Source organism: Spermophilus citellus (assembly GCF_964194105.1).
Source record: "Spermophilus citellus genome assembly, chromosome: 10".
Classification (NCBI taxonomy): Eukaryota; Metazoa; Chordata; class Mammalia; order Rodentia; family Sciuridae; genus Spermophilus; species Spermophilus citellus.
In genome coordinates this window covers 36,143,065-36,160,908 of record NC_138197.1, presented here as the reverse complement: position 1 = coordinate 36,160,908, position 17,844 = coordinate 36,143,065, and the positions used below count along the sequence as shown (strand labels likewise).

General features: G+C 33.8%; 1 protein-coding gene across 1 annotated transcript; it reads right to left on the bottom strand.

Moving 5' to 3' along the window:
- Nucleotides 1-2,599: 2,599 nt before the first annotated feature.
- Nucleotides 2,600-10,231, bottom strand: LOC308658451 (natural killer cells antigen CD94-like). The gene is given in 9 exon segments (XM_081311149.1): nt 2,600-3,003; nt 3,831-3,937; nt 5,026-5,177; nt 5,505-5,528; nt 5,531-5,599; nt 5,914-5,976; nt 6,134-6,226; nt 7,469-7,579; nt 10,140-10,231. Coding segments are annotated over 8 exon segments (627 nt in total). The 5' UTR covers nt 7,476-7,579; nt 10,140-10,231; the 3' UTR covers nt 2,600-2,891.
- Between the last annotated feature and the right edge of the window lie 7,613 nt (nt 10,232-17,844).

Below are 17,844 nucleotides of genomic sequence, written 5' to 3'. Positions count from 1 at the left end.
TTAAAAAGATAAAAGTATACGTTTCTGGGGAAAAAAAAGATAATATGTATCTATGTATCTGTATACCTTAGCCCAGACTTGCTTTCCTGTTCTCTTGTCTAGAATTTGGGGAACTGGGATAAGCATTTCAGAGTCATGGTGTTCTATTGTTCTCCTTCTCTCCAAGGTTGTTGTCTTCATTATATTTATACTTTCTGCTTTTTCATTATTTTTAGTTATGTGTGAAATTAAGAAAATACAAAGTGACTCTAGGCAAAATTATTCTATTATTATATGTGTACTTTTCACATTTACTTGCCCTATTCTGCTCCATCTCTAGCATAGAGTGTTAGTGAACTAGATATTTCCATGCACACTTTCTTATTTCTTGGTAAAGGGAACGGGGGATGGAGGAAGGGGGGAGGGAAAGAGGGAATGTGGGGGAGAATGTGTCTCTCCCCAGAAAATATATTAGAAATTAGAGGGAAAATTTTTGGTAAGACAGTCTATGTAACAAAGAATTCTGTCCTGCCTCAAAGACTACAAAGATGTTTTCAGAATGAAGAAAATCAGAATACAATAATTAAGAGAAGAAGAGAAAAATGAAGCAGGCCAGATGAGTTTGGACTGAGTATGAATAATATGATACCATGTGAGAGAGACACTGTTTGGGGTGAATAGTCTTCTCCTTTTAAGCCATCAAAATGCTCTGAAATATTGAGAGCTGAAAAAAACATGAATTATAGTTGAGAGGCAAAAATAATTTTCTTCTCCCATTGGAGACAATTTTTGGCATAGCTTACTCTCTAAAATAGACAGCATCCAACATAGTTTAAATATATACTTAAATATGTTTTAAAATATATATTTAAAAACATATTTAAAACTTTCGATTTTTCCGTTACTCTTGCAGCTGTGATGAATGCTCAGAAAAAAAAGGAAGACCAGTCTCTGAACATCTGAGGGGGTGATGATGTGAAAAGTAAGAATGTAAACATGTATTGTGTGTGGCTACATGAAAACAGTTGATGTCAGTTAGATCAAAGGCATACATGGTGAGAGATCTATTTTACACCAAGATAATGACAGTTAATGATGATATATTGTATTATTGAAAATTATAAAGTATTTTTTGTTCACACCATAGAAAATGATAACTACATGAGGTGACACATTAGTTAAGAAGTCAGATTTAACCGATCCAAAATGCACACTTAAAAACATAACACTGGGGCTGGGGCTGTAGCTCAGTGATAGAGTGCTTGCCTTCCACGTGTAAGGCACTGGGTTCGATCCTCAGCACCACATAAAAATAAAGATATTTTAAAAATAACACTGTATACTCTAAGAAATACAATGCTATCTTTCCATTAAAATTTGATTAATCAATTTAAAGCTTTTGACGTTTGTACTAGAAAAAAACAATGCACATAAGTCAGCTTTGGTTCATTTGTCACTTTAAGTAGCAAAATAAAAGCAGAAGGAATTGCCTCATGGGAATAGGACAAGCAGATGAAGAAGTGAGTACCAAAAACTGTTTATTTCCCCTAAGAGTTTGTTAGCACTATGCTTGAAAATAATAATTAGAAACATTACTTTGTGATCACATGGACAAAAATCCTCAGAACATTCTAATCTTCACAAAATACAGTGTAAAAACTCACTTGGTCCAAGTTAAACATTTTAAAGATACGGTATTCTACCCTGTCTCTTTTCTAATGTAACTCAGGTGAATTTTTTCCTAAGTCAATATTCATACAAGAATGTGAAGTGATCAGTGTGTAGAACTATTATATTTATAATGTGAAAAATTTAGGAGGTACTTGCTTACATGTGCTCTTTATATGTTAGGAATAAACTTTGGGTTCTTAATTATTGTTATTTTATTAAAATATAAAGACATAAAGCAAGTAGACATATCAAAACAAATTTCTTAACATGCACATGCAACGCTTATGAAAGAACATGAGCTTTTGACAACTGTAATGTCAAGAAAAGTGCATCCACATCACGGGCAATAAGCTTTATGTTGTCCCAACCCCTTCTTTGACATACTCAGAAATCCCTCAGTATGTCAATGGGTTGTTCTCTACCTTCCCAAAAAAGAAATGGTTTAGTGTTAGACACATAATTTCAGGAAGAGGAATAAGTTCTTTTATTCATGTGTAAGTGACTCTGTTACCTGGAAGATAAGCATAAGACAAGAAAGACCTGTGGAGTAAAGAAATAAATTCCTGTGACTAGGGCATAAATTCCCTTTACCCTTACAAAATATGGAAGCAATCCCAGGAGAACCAATGTTTGACCAAACACTTGCTTACAGTCATTCTGTATAACTCAAGACCATTGACAGGAAGTAGAGATAGGTTCTCTTCTCAGTGATACATATGAGGAATTTGTTATACTGTACTTTCAGCTCTAAATTAAATAGGTACACGTGTGTATATATGTGTGTGTATGAATATACACGTATGTTCAGAAGGAAACAACAAAGAACATTAAAAATTATTTTAACTTCCAGAAAGTGAGATGAGCCTAACACTTCTCAGTTTAGTATGCCATATTAAAGATTGAAAGGACATGTCTGATATATATTATTTGGTGTGAATTAAATTTTATTTAAATATTTTCAGAGAGTATTCATACAAGTGTATGTATAAAATTACATTTAATGTAAAATATTCATGAAATTCTTTATCTTAATTCTTGTCTCTCAAATGTGGATGTTCAAATTCCATCAATTTTAAAATACGTGGTTTCAAATACATAAAAATCGTATGATAAAATACAATTGAAAACATTTTATAGTCCCCAGAAGTAGATTTTTAAAAAATTAGAGGTAAAGGTACCATTCTTTGGAATCCCGGACCTTTACTGTCCATCCTCACTGCCTCAAGAAACAGTTAACTCAGTTATTTCTTACAGATAAAGCCATTTGTATTTTCACAGGGTTCATCCAAAATATTTCGCCTTGGATTATATGTTATGCAGGACTTTGGATTTAAAGTTTCTGATGATGGAAATCTATAACACAAAAAGAAAATGTTAGCATGGAAAAAAAGAAATATGAATGTTCAGGGATATTATTTTATTAAATGGTAGAACTTTTAAAAGCTTTTAAGTGATATATTAGCAAACTATTCTTTTTTTTCCCAATACCCATAATTATGATTTTAGCATACAATACTTCACAAAATTAAGTTATTCTCTCTATACTCGGTAGATTGAGGCCACAGTTTTTTAATTTTTTATTTTGTTTCGTTCTATTTTGTTTACTGTGCTCATAAATGGTTTACATGTATGTTTTACTTCTACTTGGTTTAAGAAGTATTAGTTGACCTAATTTGGGAAAACAAACCAGTTCATAAACTTTGTCATTGTATGACTCTACAAATCCCATATTCATGAATGAACATTACATTTAAAGATAACATAGAAAATAAGCCCAGAATACTTGAGAATGCTAATAATACTGGGTCTTTATCCGAACAAATAATAAATATTTTTCTCTAGATGGCTCAGTGCAAACATGTATACTTCCAAGTGCTTGTAATAAGGTTAAAAAAAAAAAAAGGAGTATCTGTCAACAAGAGTACACTAACTTTCATGTCATTGAACCTAAACTTGAGGAGTGTCCTTAGTGGATCTATGGTTATGTCTTTTTTGTTTTACGTGTATTCGTGCCCTGCACAGGTAATATTAGCTACAATCACCCTGCCTGGATGTGACCTTCCCTAGTCAGAACTAACTAAGGATAAATTCACAAGAAGCAAAAAATAAAAAAATAAAGAAAGAAAAAATAAAGAAAAAAAGAAAGAAATGAAAAAAGGCCTTAATGGCCAGAAACTTACAGATCCTGATTGGGAGATGAGCCATCCTTCCACAACCAGGCACCATGTTCTTCACTGTAGGAAAGTCCAATCCAAAAAAATGAATGAGAAGAGTTCATGAAACCCTGCTTCAAGACAAAGACAAGCATATTAATCAAACGTGAATCTACTCTGGGATTATTCCATACTTCTTTCTTGGTACCAGAGATTGAACTCAGGGGCGCCTAACCACTGATTCACATCCCCAGCCTTTTTAATATTTTATTTTGAGACAGAGTCTTGCTAGGTTTCTTAGGGTCTTGCTAAATTGCTGAGGCTAGCTTCAACTTGTGATCCTCCTGCCTCAGCCTCCTGAGCCACTGGGATTACAGGCATGTACCACCAGTCTGGTTATAATAATACTTTAAAGAAAGTTAGAGCTCAGAATAAGATTCAGCCTGTCCATTACATAATCTGAAATCATTTTTAGCTTCTAATTTATAGTCACATGCCTCAAATTTCTAATTTATTAGACCCATTTATTTGTGAAGAGAAACTACTACAAAATTTTACTTCTCAAAAGAATGAGAAACATCATAAATGAACTTAAGAGTTTTCATATAACCCTTCCTTCAGAGAGGAGCAGTGATCAGATCTGATTCCAAATTTACAATATCTTGAAGGATGAATCTCATGAATACAACCTTCTTACCCTATGCTCAGCACAGATCCTACCTGTACCTTAAGAATTTCGTCATTTTTTTGTAAGAATTTGATAATTTTTATGATCACACACTATACTAGTGCTTCTATATTATATTACAGAAAGATTGACAAAAGTTATATAATTACAAAGGAAATTATATACTAGATTAGAATAACTCAAATTTCTAAAGTCACTTTTTTGGTTCTTTGATTAACATGTAAAAATAATGACTTATTGCTTATTCTTTGAATTCTTGCTGACAAGTTTGTTGTATTTATCCAGATTTTTGTGGTTATGATGTAAATCTTTGAAGAATTTTGTATAGGTTTTAATGATTGCTTCCAGGTTGAAATTATTAGGTTTCTGGTTCAAATATATATATATATATATATATATATATATATATATATATATATATATATAAAACCATTCATTTTCTATCTGATTAGAAATATAAGTCAAAGTATTCAGCTTATATAGTATATTTTATGGGTTCAAATAAAATGTAGGAAACAAGAATAAAGTACATGCCAATTCATCTCTGTTTTGGAGCTGAAGTAGACTGGAATTCTGAGCAGCACAAAAATGGGAACTTTCCTTCCAAGTTTTTCTTTCATTAGAAATGAAATAACAGTGGCACTGATGCCCAATCCACTTTTCTGGGCAAGAGCAGCAGTCAGACACTAAGAAAAAAAAAATATTAGATGACTCAGAAGATTTAAATTTTTTTCAATGCTACTTATTCATTTAAAAATTGTGTGCCATTTATTATTGTTTTTCTACAAATATTCTTTGGGAATCTCCTATATAAACTATGGTTCAGAGAATATTAACACAAACTAACGAAACATTTTTTTTTTCTATTTATAAGATATATAATGGTGCACTGCTAGGTTTGACCTGGAATGTCCCCAAAGACCCACGGGTGAGAAACTTGGTTCCCTGCTTAGTGTCATCAGGAGGTGATACAGGTCCTAGTGGGCAGTTTTAGGTCACTGGGGGCATGCCACTGAAGGAGATAGTGGGCCCTGGCTCTTCCCACTGTCTTTCCATGATGTGAATAGTTCCATTCCACCATGTGACTCCACCATGATGTGGTAAGCTGCTATAGGCCAAAAACAGCAGGGTCAACCAATTAGGTACTAACACCTCCAAAACTAGAAGCCAAAATAAGTTTTTTCTTTGTAGAAGTTGATTATTTTAGATATTTGTCACAGTTCTAGAAAGCCAACTGACACAGACATTCAATGTAATTTAATCATTTTTACATTAGAGAACTATGAAATGTGACTATCCTATAGTCAACAGGCAAACTTGTGGAACTAACTGCAATATTTTTTCATGCATCTGTGTGTGAAAACAAGATACTGTTTCTTTAATTCTTTATCAGTCATAGAATTTGCAAAAAATGGAACCCACCTTCTTGGAGTTCTATCATAGATCCTGGAGAGAATGTTGGTTGGATAATTTTTTTAGTATATGCTGTTAAAAAACATTAAGGATTTACTTAATCAGGTTTTTGGAATAATAATAGGTTTATGGAATAATCAAATATTACAAAGTAGTAAAATGAAATATTTACTATTAAATGATGTAATTGCAATTTTGATCTTTATATAGACTTTCTAGAAAAACTTACAAATTTTCAGCAAAATTCCCAAAGTAGCCATCAACAAAAGGCATATTACTCCCAAGGCCCCAGAAATGAATCTCCACAGAGTGATCTGAGAAACTGTAGAGAAAAAAATGTATATGATGATGATTTAAAGAACAAACACAGAAGCTGAGGTTCATAAGAGGAGAAGCCAATGAGATTGAATCCAAAGAGTTCTTCATTTGGTAACAGAGATATCTTGCCAATTGAAGATTGGAAAATGAAGACATTTTGTTCAAAATGCCACCAATACCAACATTTTTATGTATGTTATTCTTCAGAGAGATAATTCATGCATGTTCTTTTCTATGAGTTCTATCTCAGTAGATTTCTCACTTATCTTTTACCTTGGCAAAGAAGTCAAAATATCTGCTGTAAGAAGAGATCAACAGGCAGCAAAACTGTTTGATGTGCTTATATAACGGACATTTACTGTTTTTCTTTCAACAAAATCACAAGATATATAATATAATTCCCATTAGATGGTGAGGAAAAAAGTATTAAGGCTAGTAAGTACTCATCTTAAAAATCAAATCAAATTTTGTCTAGGTTCAGAGTCTTTTATTTGACATATTCTGTCATTGTCACAAGAATACTACTAGGGACTGTGTGCCCCTCCTTAATTTCAATGCAAGATCTGCTCTAATAAACAGGTTTCTGAAGGTACTATAGGTGAGATGACATGGAGCATTCTGAAACTGTGTGATGAGAGATGGCACAACCAGTGTGTGGGTTGGAGGCCCAAGTTCAACACAGCACACTGAATTATGACACATAAGTGACTTTTTTCTTTATGCTTTTAAAAAAAAATCTCATTCAGATTTTCTTTCTTTTGCTCTAAAACATTTCAACATTAGTAGATTCTGAATTAAATTAACACACTCTCAAAGAGTGATATTGTCTATAACAACAGTACAGTGTGTCAGTCTGTGTCATTTTTGAATGTCACAAGACAAATATTAAATTAAAAACTTTGAAGCACCGTGTCATTAAAATCTGACATTCTCTATTTCAGTGCTAGAAATTTGTTGTTTACCATTTAACCACTTATGTTCATGTTTTATTACAAATTTAGAGGTACCCTATCAGAAGCCACTTGAACCGTTGGAAAAGTTTACAAAAGATTTTACTTCATAAAATCACACTTAACTTACAAAATGAAGAATCAGGAAAGTAAAGTGAATGCAAAACGACTAATAGATAGAAAGCCTAAACATCCTTTTTAAATTTTAAAGCACTGTTCTGAAATTAGCTAATCTATGAGATGCATTTTTCTGGTTGTTTTTTATGTTTTCAATTTTATGACGAGGCTGCGCATACCTGCCATTTGAAAAGATGTTCCCGGCTTGATGGAGAGAAGACACAATGTGTCTGCCTTAGCAGGGATGGTGTTGGATCATGAAGCTGAGAAGGAGGCTAAGGCTGGAAAAACTAAATATAAAAGAGAAAGAAAATTTATGTATTAAAATAATGTTCTTGAATCATCTATTGATGAGAAGCATAGGTATAGATATTGATATGAATAAGTGGTAAAAATCACAAGCTTCTAAGATGCTCTAGGAACCACAATACAGGAAATTCTCACTATACTTTTGTAATGGAAACACTTGAACCAGAACACAAGAAGGTGAGAAGGAGTTCTTTCCAATGTTTGTGCAGCAAAGTTGTCTTAAAAATTATTTGGAAAGTAGGGAAAAATATGTGCAAACCAGTGATAAATTTATTTAGCATAATAAAGTTCCACACTGATCTTTCTCTTAATAATAATCTTTATTATTTACCTTGTACTGTGCACAGTTTAAAGTATATAGCTTTAAACTTGATGTCTAAAAATTCTTTAAAATTAACTTCTAAAAAATGGCTAAATAATTAAGATACAAAAAACAGCCGCATTTTAGTAATGGGTAATATGAGACCTAGTAGAGCTGAGTGACTTGATCAAGGTCTCTGAAACTTGAAAGCCGGGCAGTCTTTCTCCAGAGCACACATGCGATATATTTTAAACCAAGCCCATCTCTTTGTATGTATGTATTTTGGAGACATTAATTTCATTTCTTTAGCACAGACGGATAGTACTTCCATGTCTTATTCTGTTTCTGCCTCATTAACCCAGCCCAAAAGGTGGAACCAGAGTGGCTTCCCACTACTGCTTTATAAACACACAGGTATGTGCACGCATGCACACAAAAGCACATGCCTGTGCTCCAACACAGCCTCAGGTGTTCTAAATCAACATATCAGCACCTCATTCACATTAGGCTTAGATATTTCTTTCAACATGACTTGACCATTGTATATGACTAGTTGCTCTATAATTCTTATTTTTACTAACATGGATTATTATAATTATTTTTGTTATTCACATGATATATATACTTTAGTTCACTTTTTTGTCCTCAGAAGAGTAACCTTATTGGGTGCTGTAACATGTGCCTGTAATCCCAGTGGCTCCAGAGGCTGAGGCAGGAGGATTCCAAATTCAAAACCAGCCTCAGCAATGGCGAGTCGCTAAGCAACTCAGTGAGACCCTGTCTCTAAATAAAATATAAAATAGGGCTGGGGATGTGACTCGGTGGTCAAGTGCCCCTGAGTTCAATACCTGGTACTCCACCCCCAAAAGAGTAACCCTTATTCATGAGTAACCAATTATGAAACAGGTGCGGCAGAATAAGAGTCTTGCTTGAGAGCAGGGATTTGGGTCTATGGAGACACCTACTACCATTCATCCCCACACAAAATAAGACTCCCACGTCAGCTTTTTGTGTTTTATATATATTTTTAAGCAATATAATTTGCTATACATTCATTTTATTATAAGAGATTTTCAACCCCCAAATAAAAACAATACAAATGCCAAAATAAAGGTTGTGATTTGATTTCCATTTTCATGAAGTCAGAAGTTTAGCCATGAAGTTAAAAGTTTCATCTGTTTAATTTGCATTGTGTGCATATAGCTGATTTCACAGAACCACTAAAATTGCTAAAATATAAATCATTACCAGAGAACATAGTCATGAAAATTCCTCCATTCAGATTTTATGCACATCCTAATGGAAAGAAGTGATTTATAAATGATCCTTTAATCACTTGATCTCTATTCTTTTTCAGGATGGGAGCAAGACAAAGCTGAACTAGCATAAAGTTGTCTGATTTTGCTTATTTTTTTAATCTCATGTAAAATTGCCTTAACTACAAAATAGTTTAAGATTTTGCTTTCTGATTTTGATTTGAATGGTACCAATTTGTAACAGGACTGAAGTAGAGATCACACTAAACTTCAACACTAACAGAACCACCTTCAGAAAAGTTTCAGACCAATTGGTGAGACTGTCTTTGTGAGACTCGTACTAGTGACTTTTTTTTTTTCCTTTTCATCTTAGTTCACTGACTCAGAAGTAAAAATCCAGTAAAGACATGTTTGATTCAAGAACAATAGGCCCAAGACACAAATAAGACAACTGAGTACATACCAGTAAGCACACAGTTAATTCTTCCTAAATTGTCAGTCCTGGTTGATCCTTTGATTCCTTTTTATATCTAGACAGTAAATTATTTCATGCCATGGGATCCCTACCACACATCTCTATTTGCAGCAGAATTTTTCATTGTCCTGCCCATATCCCTTGGAATATTGGGGGAACTCTGGAACAATAGCATCAGCATCTCTGTTTCTATGAAATGTTTTTTTCCACCTCTTAAGCCCACTGAAAGCCTTGCTGCTCTCACACATGGCAGTCTAGAAGTGCTGAATAGTTATCACCAGGGTGAACCTCAATCAGTCAATCTCCAGATTTGTTATAGTCCAGACAACACTAGCCCTAAGCAAAGAAGTTTTGAACACTTTCTTTATCCCATTTCCCAGAATCCCTCAACAGTGTCAACTCCGGTTTCCTCCAAGTAGCTAGATGGAGAGTAAGAGAACATTTATTTTGTTCTGCCTTCCCCTTCCTGTATTAACAGTCTGTTTCCTACCTTTACTTGATATACATACCAAATAAACATTGCACTCAAGACGTTTGTGAGTCTGTTGCAGAAAGATCCCAAACTGAAACTTCACAGAAAGTTCAGCTGCTCTAGAGCTAAATTTATTTTTGAAAAGTTATGTCTTCTTTTCAAAGATGCATCTCCCTTTGCAGCTCCTCCCATCCTCTGGCGTCCACTGCAAGTAACCACACCCTTCCTCCCCATAATTTCCAGTGCTCTTGTTTAAAGCAAATGATAACTTCAATAACTCAAACATATTTCAAACTCCAGCAAAGACCTGGCGAAAAGAAAACAATGTCCATTTAATATATGAATAGTGAAATCTTTTCTCAACATTTTATAACTAAAATGTTGCACAACAGTCTAGCAGTCCATGTTTCAATAGATCCAAATGGGAATTTATTTTGGTCTTACTACTTCTGACAAATATGTGCATGCTCTCAGTGGAAAGAAAATTGCTGTCACCAGGCTGCTGTCCACTCTCCTTTTCAGAGGTAGGAAGGTCTTCCTGAGAAATAAAGAAAGGATCCTGACCTGGTAACAGCTTTTTGTAAACTTGCTAATGATAAGCTTGTTATAAAGAACTAGTAGATTTTTCTTGGCAAAATCCTTATCTGTGACATATTTTTAGCAACATGTATTGCCTGTCTAAATTGTTTATTTTTTAAAAAAACGTTAGTATTATAATCTATGAATTGATGAAACAAGGTTTCCTAGAAAATGACATAAAAGCTACAGAACCATCTGAGTGACCAAAGAGGATGTGTCATGACCAAAGCATCTATTTTCGTGTAAATAATAAAGCCATCCATTATGTTGTGATCTCATGTTATCTGTTAGTCTGGTCAGAGTGTTTCCTAAAGTGGAAAGCAAGGGCCAAAGTTAGCCCATTGGCAGACCAGACAACTTACTGCTCTGTCCTTACCTGACAATTACTGTATCCCTGAAATTATTAATAAAGGTGGATATTGGGTGAAATCTGTGGTGACTCTCATGAGTCTAATTTGACAATTCAATCCTTTGTGTGATGTTCTTGAGAACTGGTAAGTTGTATCCATGTGGTTAGTGAGAAGTAATGCATTCAATTGTACATGTAAAATCAAACACCTCTGCCACTCATATGAACTCAAAGCAAAAGTTATCATTGCCCCTTCTCAAATCCATAGGAAATTTGTACTTTGGCAATTTGTATCTTTGTCTGGGTCTTTCTTTTCCCCCTCCTGTGCTGACATCTTTCCTGCGCTCAAACAAAGGAATTCTCCAGACCTGACATATAAATACTCCAGCATTTTCTTGCTTCTCTAAAATGCAGGGACTATGTGGGATTGCATGTTTGAAAGGAGGAAATATGTGAAAACGGTGTTTCCCACCCTTAAGACTAAGAAAATATGTCAATTCTTGACATATTCAAGAATTGTTGTAAGCCTTAAGCAACCAAAAATAAAATAAAATAAATAAAAATTCAAAATTCAAAATGAAGTATCCATTGTTTTGTTTAGACAAAAGAAGTATGAGATTCATCCTTGGATGCAAAAGTAATAAAGTATCTTTATATACCTTCCCAGAGAAAGTGATTAGAACTAGAAAACAGAAAAGGAATGCTACACCTGGGGGAAGGATCCAGGTGAGCACAAGTGGAAAACAGAACTGTTAATTTTCATCATAAGACTTCTGTACTATGGACTTCTAAAACATATGTATATGTTTACTTTATGAAAAAAAAAATAGACAAGCAGGACACAGTAGTGCATGCTTGAAATCCCAGTGACTCAGGAGACTGAGGCAGTTGGATTGCAAGTTCAAGGCCAGACCCAGCAATTTAGTGAGACCCTATCTTAAAATAAAAAATACAAAGGGCTGGGGATGTAATTCAGTGATAGAGTGTTGTACAATCCAATCCCCAGTATATTAAGAGAGAGAGAGAGAGAGAGAGAGAGAGAGAGAGAGAGAGAGAGAGAGAAATACAATTAAGCAAAAAATAAATCTTCAAGATGTCAAGATACGTAGTTTTGAAATCACTTTAATGCTTTAAATGCTTTGAGAGATGGAATTTTCTAATCTACGCCTATCACCATGAAGTTGTTTTTTTTCTGATTTGCACCTTGAATAATTCAAGGGCAAAAATGATTTTGGTTTAATCATTCTATTCCTTGGAATTCAAGAAAAAAATGGAGATTTTCTAGTCTTGGCATATTGTGTAATGAGATGGCTAGATCAAATCATCTATGCCCTCAAATATATTATTAATGCTAGAAATACACTATTGTAGAATAGAGGACGGGAACTGAGAGAGAGGGAGGAGGGGAGGGCTCTGGGAAGTATTGGAGAATGAAGTCTACTAAAATATGTCCATGTATGAATTTATCACATATATAATTATAATGCACTAATTAAAAAATAATAATAATAATAATAGGTGGGAGGTTAGAGTAGAGAAAGCAGATTGGGGAGGGAGGAGAGGAAAGGAAAAATACTGGGGAATGAGTTTGATCAAATATGTCACGTGCATGCACAAGTATGGCATAATGAATTCCACTATTATATGTAATTATAGTGAAGTTCTAAAAATATATTATTACATGCAAAATAAAAAATATTAGTTCAAATTTCTTAAGATATTTCTGTACCATTACCATTAACAGTGAGTTGTACAATATTCAGCATATAATATTTAGAGACAGAGCTTTCTGGTTTAATTGGAAGGAAAAAAGGGCAAGTTAGATTTGTGTTACAAAGCTGCTTTCCTAAGTTATTAATATTTCTCTGCCTGACATGCTTGGCAGTCAATACTATAGCACTAGGCTTTGCAAAAAGAAAATGCTTTTTCATATGGTCATTAAAAAGACCAGAAGCTAGAAGCTCAAATTTGCTTTCTCCTTTGTTTAGTAATGGGTGGGATTTATAGGAAGAGAGAGGGGAGAAGTTGCTTTTTAACTGGCTGGCAAGTTTTAGGGTTATTTTGTGCAGGCATAGATGGTCATCATGCCTCTTCACAGGTTGCATAATTGGAGGGCAGTTGTGTTCTCCACAAGGGATTTTGTGCTTGTAACCTCAAAACATCTTTGACCAGATGAGCTGGCTTCTTCAGTACCTGTCCATCCTTAAAAAGCTGTTTCCAAACAGTGCTTGAGTGGATTCTGAACTCTTTTCCTGAAAGAAAACTTAAGAACTTTGTTATTTAAGGAACTTATTTCCAGGTGTGTCCAGGCCTCAGATGATTTAAGTACTTCAGGACATCACAACTTAAGGCAACTGTAGATTAGACCTTAACGTGTTCTGTTGTTTCCGTGTTCTGTTGTTTACGTGGTCGAAACAGCACAGATTCTGAGTGCAGCCCCTAGCAAAACACCTTTCTTAAAAGGATGGGCCAATTTCAATGTTTGTGTCTTTCATATTATTCCACATCTTCTATCAGTAATGTCAAAAGATACATCATTTTTAACAAAACATAAATTATAATTATTATACTGCAAGATATTTTAATTGCCTGTTAAATAATACAATAAGATTGAAATCTGGTTTTACATTGAAACTAGGTTTTAAAATTATAATCGCCTATTTAATCTCTAATCACCTAAAGGCCAAAGCATTAACCTAATGTAATTTTAAGTGACACATCTCAAGGTATGAAAATTAATACACATGCTTCATTCATGATTAGGATAATTTCATTTTCATGGAAGCATAGGTGTCTATATTCTAATGTAAAAGTAGATCAGTTTTAGTAATTGTAAATTTCCTGAATTTCATTCACATTTATAAAAACCTGATTTTTATGATAATTATGCAATATGTTAAGGTTTATGATGTCAGTTTTATAGTGAGTGATTTAAGTAAAAGTAATAACCAGATAACCTGTTCAAAAGTCCATTCAGTGTCCTCTATTTTGTACCATTGGTCTACCAGTCTGTTTTGATGCCAATACCATGCTGTTTTTGTTGCTATTGCTCTGTAGTATCGTTTAAGGTCTGGTATAGTGATGCCACCTGCTTCAGTCTTCCTGATAAAGGATTGATTTAGCTACTCTGGTTCTATTATTTTTCCAGATGAATTTCATGACTGATTTTTCTATTTTTATGAGGAATGTCATTAGGATTTTGATCAAAATCGCATTGAATCTGTATAGTGCTTTTGGTAGTGTGGTCATTTTGATAATATCAATTCTGCTGATCCAAGAGCAAGGTAGATCTTTCATCTTCTAAGGTCTTCCTTGACTTCTTTCTTTAGGGTTCTGTAATTTTTATTATATAGATATTTCACCTCTTTTGTTAAGTTGATTTCCAAGTATTTTTTTAAGGCTATTGTAAATGGGGTTGTTTTCCTTATTTCCCTTTCTGAGGATTTGCCACTGATATATAGAAATGCACTTGATTTATGGGTGTTGATTTTCTATCCTGCTACTTTGCTGAATTTACTAGTTCTAGAAGTTTTCTGGTGGAATTTTTAGGGTGTTCTAGGTATAGAATCCACAAAATTACTATTATCTTATATTAGATAAAGGTGCTAAAACATTCATTGAAGAAAAAATAGCCTCTTAAAATGGTGCTGGGAAAACTGGAAATCCATATGCAATAAAATAAAATTAAACCCCTATCACTCACCATGCACAAAACTCAATTCAAAATGGATCAAGGACCTAGAAATAAAACCAGAGACTCTGTGTCTAATAGAAGAAAAACTAGGCCCTAATCTCCATTATGTGGTATTAGGCCCAACTTTCTTAATAAAACCCCTTTGGTGCAAGAATTAAAATCAAGAATCAATAAATGGGATGGACTCAAACTAAAATGTTTCTTCTCAGCAAAAGAAGCAATTGGTGAGATGAATACAGAGCCTACATCTTGGGAGCAAATCTTTATCCCTCACACATCAGATAGAGCACTAATCTCTAGGGTATATAAAAAACTCAAAAAGCTAAGCACCAAAAAAAAAAAAACAAAAAAACAAAAAACCCAAACCCAATCAATAAATGGGCCAAGGACCTGAACAACACTTCTCAGAAGATGATATACAATCAATCAACAAATATATATAAAAAATATTTATCATCACTAGCAATTAGAGAAATGCAAATCAAAACTACTCTAAGATTTTATCTCACTTCAGTCAGAATGGCAGCTATTATGAAGACAAACAACAAAAAGGTTGGTGAAGATGTGGGGGAAAAAGTACATTCATAGATTGCTGGTGGGACTGCAAATTGGTGTAGCCAATATGGAAAGCAGTTTCGAGATTTCTTGGAAAATTGGGAATGGAACTACTATTTGACCCAGCTATCCCTCTCCTGGGTCTATACCCAAAGGACTTAAAAACATCACAATACAGGGACACAGCCACATCAATGTTTATAGCAGCACAATTCACAATAGCTAAACTGTGGAACCAACCTAGATGCCCTTCAAGGAAAGGTAGCAGAATACAACAGTTACTAGTATGGCATTATGTAAAAATGTGGATGTGTAACTGATATGATTCTGCAACCTGTGTTTGGGGTAAAATTGGGAGTTCATAACTCACTTGAAGCTTATGTATGAAATATGATATGTCAAGAGCTTTGTAATGTTTTGAACAACCAATAAAAAAAGAAAAAAATAGATGAATGGATAAAAAAAATGTGGCATATATACACAATGGAATACTACTCAGCAATAAAAGAGAATAAAATTATGGCAGTTGCAGGTAAATGGATGGAGTTAGAGAAGATAATGCTAAGTGAAGTTAGCCAATCCCCCAAAAAAACAAATGCCAAATGTTTTCTCTGATACAAGGAGGCTGATTCATAGTAAGGTAGGGAGTGGGGGGCGTGGGAGGAATAGACAAAATCTAGATAGGGCAGAGGGGTGGGAGGGGAAGAGAGGGGTTATGAGGTTAGAAATGATGATGGAATGTGATGAATATTATTATCTAAAGTACATGGATGAAGACACTAATTGGTATAAGTATACTTTGTATAGAACCAGAGATATAAAAGATTGTGCTATATTTGTGTAATAAGAATTGTAATGCATTCCTCTGTCATACACAAATAAAAAAATAAGAAAAAGAAAAAAAGTCCATTCAGTGACTAAACAATCAAATTCAAAGTGTTTATCTTAATTTTGAAGTATTTTTCATGAGTTCCCAAAGAACACTGTGGTATACTTAGTTTGAGAACATACTGACTCATATCTACTCTCTAGCTGAAATAGACTAGAATGTGGAGAATCACAGAGGGTTTATTTCTCAATCAAAAGTTTTGTTTTAGTAATTAGGAGGTAACCCATGGACCTGCTCCCCATGTACTCTTTACCAGAACAGGGTCACAGAGAGGGAGAGACAACATCAGATTGAAATGAAGAAAGAACTCATGTGGAATTGAACTTTGATCATGATCTTAGAGAATAAATAAGACTTGGAAATACAGATGTGATTATTATGAAATGAATTACAGGTAACTGTCCCATCTGATTTAAAGACCTAAGAGAGAGAAAAAAAAATTCAACAAACTATAATCTTTCTTTTTACTATTTTGAAGGACAGATATAGATGTTATATACATATTCATATACATATATATATATATATAAACACATAAATCAATCATTTAACTGTCATAATTTCAGAAACAGAACACTTTGAGAGCTCCCCAGAAATCTCATTTAACCTTTCAATGACTACCCTCTTTGTATTTCCAGACATCAGCACCATCCTAGCCTCTAGTGCTGCAGTTTAGTTTGCCTGCTTTTGAAATGTATGGAACTAGAACAATATAATGTGAACTCCTTTGTGGCTAGATTATTTTGCTTTGGTTCTTGTGATTCATCAAAGAACTCCATTCTATCACCTTGATCTTGAGTAAGAATAGATAGAAACCACTTTAGTCAGTGGATAGTGAAAACTGATTAGCTTAAATCATGTGGGCCCCTGTTTGTGCATTGGAGTGAGGCCAACTTCATGCAAAACAAAATGGAATAGCACAATTATCTAAAGAAAATTTTGAGGCACTGAACTTCTGTGAGGCTAAACTTCAGCAAATTGGTAATGACTGTTAATACATTTTTGTGTCTGTTTTGTTTTGTTTTTCTTTAGTATTTTTTTTTCTAAGAATTGGTCTTTCTGAATAAGTCTTTCACTGATCTACATGTACAGTTACTGTGAAGCATAGTAACTGGGAAAAGATGAGAATGAGGAGTACACGTGTGAGTATATTGTGTTGAGAAGTCTTCGAATCTAGATTCAGCAAGTAGAAGTTATATTACAATGACCTCCATGAGCTTTGATCCAGAAATAGCATCCACCATCTCTGATGTAGAGTAAATCTTATATTAAATAATATAACAGAATTTGACCTCAATGAGAAAACCAGCCAGGAAATTGTAACATAAGAAGCAAAGGAAAATGAGGATAGCTATTGCTAACACCAAGGAAATAACAGTACATCTATTAACTGTTTTTTTTTTTTTTTACTTCTATGTTGAAATGAATATAGATAGAGTGAGAAAAAGTTGTGACAAAGTCTAGGGTGCTGTCTGTACTATGTACATGTGTAAATGGGGTGAAAAATTGTTACCAATTATTTTGTCACTTTGAATTATATTTAGTATAGAAAAGAGGATAAATATTAAAACTCTTATTTACCAATTTTCATATTAATGATTTGGTGCAATAGGGGAGAAATTAAACACTTGTTTGGTTTAGTATAGGATAATTTTTAACATATTACATTCCACTTC